We start from the raw sequence: 4273 nt of genomic DNA, 5'->3' as shown, positions 1-4273 counted from the left end.
CAAACCACATTTAGAACCGTACTTCCAACTCCCAACTTCACACTCATTATCCTATCGCTCCTCCTTCCCACGCTCACCAAATCCTCCCTCCACTTACTGTCCAGTACATTGTCTACACCGTTCCGCCCTTGGTCGTTTGCTCCGCTGTAGATGAGTTTACACCCTGCACCAATGTCCCTCGACTTGTTCCCCCTCCACCTCGTCTCCTGCACACACAACCCTCCCACCTTTCTTCTCTCCATCAGGTCTGCCAGCTCTCTATCCCTTCCTGTCATGCTTCCTACGTTCAGCGTTCCAACTCTTAGATTTTGGACTAACTTCTTTGGCCGCGCCCGTCCTTGACGTGGGAGCCCTCGCTCACTTCTCACAGGGGTCAGGCGAGATCCCTGCGCGTCGCATACAGGGGACGCCCTGGCATTTTCCGAGGCTACATTCAAATGAAGTGTCATTTTTTGGTTTTGGCAGGGATTTTACGGCCGGATGCCCTTCCTGACGCCAACCATCCCCATTTATCCGGGCTTTGAACCGGCACCGAGTTGTGCTGGCTTGCACCCCCAGTGGCTGGGTTGGGGGCTGAAATCCAAATGTGAGTTCATTAATATTTTTAAAACTGAAATAAGAAGGTAATGTCAGTAATTATTTGGAATGGCTTGTTCTGGTCATTCAAAACAACGCTTTATATAACACTTTGGATTTGGATAATTTTTATCACAAATAATATATTATCTAGCTGTTGTAACTAATTAAAGTATCCAAAAATGAAAATATTAAATCTCATATTGAATCGCAATTGAAGAAATTTTATTATTCAATTAATTTAACGTTCAGTTAAATACTCTGGAATGGTGTGTGTTTTGATTTTTGTCGGAAAAATAATTAAGTAATTTATATGCATATTTATTGATTAGTTACATCAGTAATTTGTTTAAGTTTGTATAGCTTTTCACAGTTTATAGAATCTTCTCCAGTTTTTTTCACCATCCACTGTAAAAAGCAGAGCCATCTTCTGCCAGACGATTTTGTCTCTTATTGAAGTCGACGAATTGTTTCATTTCAGGGATTTTCATTTGACGTTTTCTATATAGGTGAATATCGATTATTGCATAATTAGTAAATTTCTTCGTATTTGTAAGTACAACACAGAAATTTATAAATATGTTCACGGATGTTATACGGTAATAAATTATTAATAATTGCGCTACAAAGAAATGTGTTATTCAACAAAATCAAAAAATGTTCTGAAAAGAAAAATTGATATATATATATATATATCATCATTACTTAATAGTAAGTATTATAATTGGGCACATTTGAAAATAACTGTTATACAGAAATATCTAATATATATTTCATTAGATATTTCTGTATAATAGTTATTTTCAAATGTGCCCAATTATAATACTTACTATTAAGTAATGGTGATATATATATATATATCATTAGATATTTCTGTATAATATTTATTTTAAAATGTGCCCAATTATAATACCTACTATTAAGTAATGGTGATATATATATATATATCTGTTTTTTTGTATAATCTGTTTCTATTTGATCCAAAGATTCATAAGAATAATTCCTTTCTGTACTAAATGTGAACTTAATGGTTTAAAGCAATGCGGTGAAACTGAAATGTTAGAGAAAATGAAAGCTCTAACAAAAAAAAGTCGTAATTTTTAAATTGTTGTAGCTATACGATTCATAAATACAGGCCTTAAAATAATTTTACAGCATGGTATACTTACGAAATTATGAATCATGAAACAAATAATCATCATTATCGTATGACTCCAGATTGTTTAACGAAAAACCTAAACATCGTAAAATATGCAGTATCTAAAGCACCAGAATATTAAGTCATCATTATACGATTCCAGATTGTTTAACGAAAACACATAAACATCGTAAAATATGCAGTATCTAAAGCACTAGAATATTAAGTCATCATTATATGATTCCAGATTGTTTAACGGAAACACATAAACATCGTAAAATATGAAGTATCTAAAGCAACAGAATATTAAGTCATCATTATATGACTCTAGGTTGTTTAACGAAAACACCTAAACATCATAAAATAAGCAGTATCTAAAGCACCAGAATATGAAGTCATTATCATATGACTCCAGATTGTTTAAAGAAAACACCTAAACATCATAAAATAAGCAGTATCTAAAGCACCAGAATATGAAGTCATTATCATATGTAGACCTTTCAAAACTCCTGTTATAATGTTACATCACTTAAACTTGTTTTAAAATTATCATTTCCTGAAACGTGTGAAGATATTATAATCAATGAATTTGTAGTTCACTATCAGTCCACTAGCCGAATGTTTTGTAGCAATAACTTGCAAAAACTGAGGATTATTTATAGATCGTACAATAATGCTATCTAATTTTGATATATCTTTTGATACCGCGAAGAAATATGTTACCATAGTGGAGAAATAGTCAATACTAAACAAAACTAATGTATTATTCCCAATTTGGTAACCAAACAAATATATAATATATATGATAAAAGGTGCGTTAACTTATGCAATACCTCTTAATCCACTTTCATTCTGTAATTATAAAAATTAGAGTAAATATTACTTAAAATCCTTTATTTTGTGCCACATCTACATTTTTCGTGAATTTCGTTTTTAATTGCTGAAAAAATCCACAAATAGAAAAAAAGGACACTCCACTTGGGCTTACAGTTTGCAAGCTAGCCCTCGACATGGTGAAAATATTTTTCCTTCCATGGATTCTTCCCGGATGTTATTTGGTTCACTGTCTCCACCTGTGTTTTTATTCACCGAGTTTTCAATCAAGGAATCATGTGGAGATACAACATTTGAGAAATAGTTATCACTGGAATTTAAAATCAATATATAACTCTCAGTTTAATGATTCTTTTAGTTGTTTGGCTGGTTGTTGTTAAGCGCAAAGCTATACATTGGGCTATCTGTACTGTGTCCACCACGAGTATTGAAACCCGATTTTTAGCTTCGTAGGGTCTACAGAGTTACGCTGAACCACTGGGGGGAAGGCAGTTTAATGAATGAGAAACTACCAAAACAGATAATGGGAATAATAATAATATTATTAATCGATCATAAGATTACAAACTCTTGGAAATACGTCTATATTCTAATACTCTAGAATTTGTGGTTTCAACCCACTGATGGACACAGTGCAGGTAGCGCATTGTGCAAAAGCATGTTTCTAGATGGTAATACACATTTTTTTTAAGTATTATCACCAAATTGTACTCAATACTTTATTTTCATTATTCAGTATTTTGTAAACATTTAAGCACAGATCATAAATATTTGGTAGTTTAGTACAAAGTTGTTTACCACTATAGAATCAAATATTACTTTTGTAAACTATGTATATCGCTATAAAATCTTAAGAAATAGAGTTTATAAGGTGAATAACTGTAGCTTTAAAAACAAAACAATTGACATTTTAATAAAAGTTCTGGCAGAAATATTAGAAAATGTTTTCACAAATGCTAAACAACTACATTAATTATGTGTGTCTGACGAAAATTTTTATTAACATATGAACATTGAAAATTAGTAATTCTTACACAAAGTACAAAATTTGGAATAATTAAGACTTGAAAAAAAAAAGAGTATGTTTTAAAATACATTTGGTTGTTACATAAGTGAAACTTGTTGTGTAATATTTTTTTACCATTATTAGAAATGAACAAAATAGCAGTTATAACTCACCTTGATTTTCACAAAAGCGGGAATATTGGCCCAGAATTAAACAAGTCAGTTTCTTGTCTGATGTTGTTTTATTCTCAACGTCGTCAGGTCGGAAGGCTGAGTGGAAATTGAAAAATTATGCAGACATTCTAAAAAAAGTCACTTCGTCATCGAAAATGGCCCACTTTATAATTGAAAGAACTTGTGACAGAGAGAAAACTCTGCGTTATTTATAAAGTTAACTAAAAATAATTTAACATATCTTCATACATTTGGATTGATAATCAGTTTATGTTCAATAGTTTATTGTGGTGTGTTATAAGACAGCTGAAATTTTAGGTGATGGGTGTTTGTCTTTAATGTAACATTTAACATTATTTATGAAAACTTCTCAACTTTCAAAGAACAAGCAAGTTGATGATCTATGCAGTTTTATCCCTTTCTAGTGCGGTTTGTCTACGGACTTCTAACCCTAGAAACCGGATTTCGATACCCGTGGTGGGTAGCTTTGTGCTTAACAACAAACAAACCCTTTCTAGTATAGTAGTTTGAGTTCGTTAAAAAGTG

The 4273-nt window shown here is 32.2% G+C and overlaps 1 protein-coding gene across 1 annotated transcript in view; it reads right to left on the bottom strand.

Annotated features, from left to right (window-relative positions):
- Positions 1-974: 974 nt before the first annotated feature.
- LOC111087280 overlaps positions 975-4273 on the bottom strand; it is a 7565-nt gene continuing 4266 nt past the window's right edge. Inside the window, exons 2-4 of the mRNA XM_022393382.1 lie at positions 3728-3823; positions 2703-2787; positions 975-1077 (exon numbers count right to left, since the gene is read on the bottom strand). Of these exons, the coding sequence (XP_022249090.1) occupies positions 975-1077; positions 2703-2787; positions 3728-3823 (284 nt within the window). The remainder of the gene's footprint in view (positions 1078-2702; positions 2788-3727; positions 3824-4273) is intronic.

Source organism: Limulus polyphemus, unplaced genomic scaffold (genome assembly GCF_000517525.1).
Source record: "Limulus polyphemus unplaced genomic scaffold, Limulus_polyphemus-2.1.2 Scaffold1956, whole genome shotgun sequence".
Lineage (NCBI taxonomy): Eukaryota > Metazoa > Arthropoda > Merostomata > Xiphosura > Limulidae > Limulus > Limulus polyphemus.
This window is presented reverse-complemented; position numbering and strand designations above follow the sequence as displayed.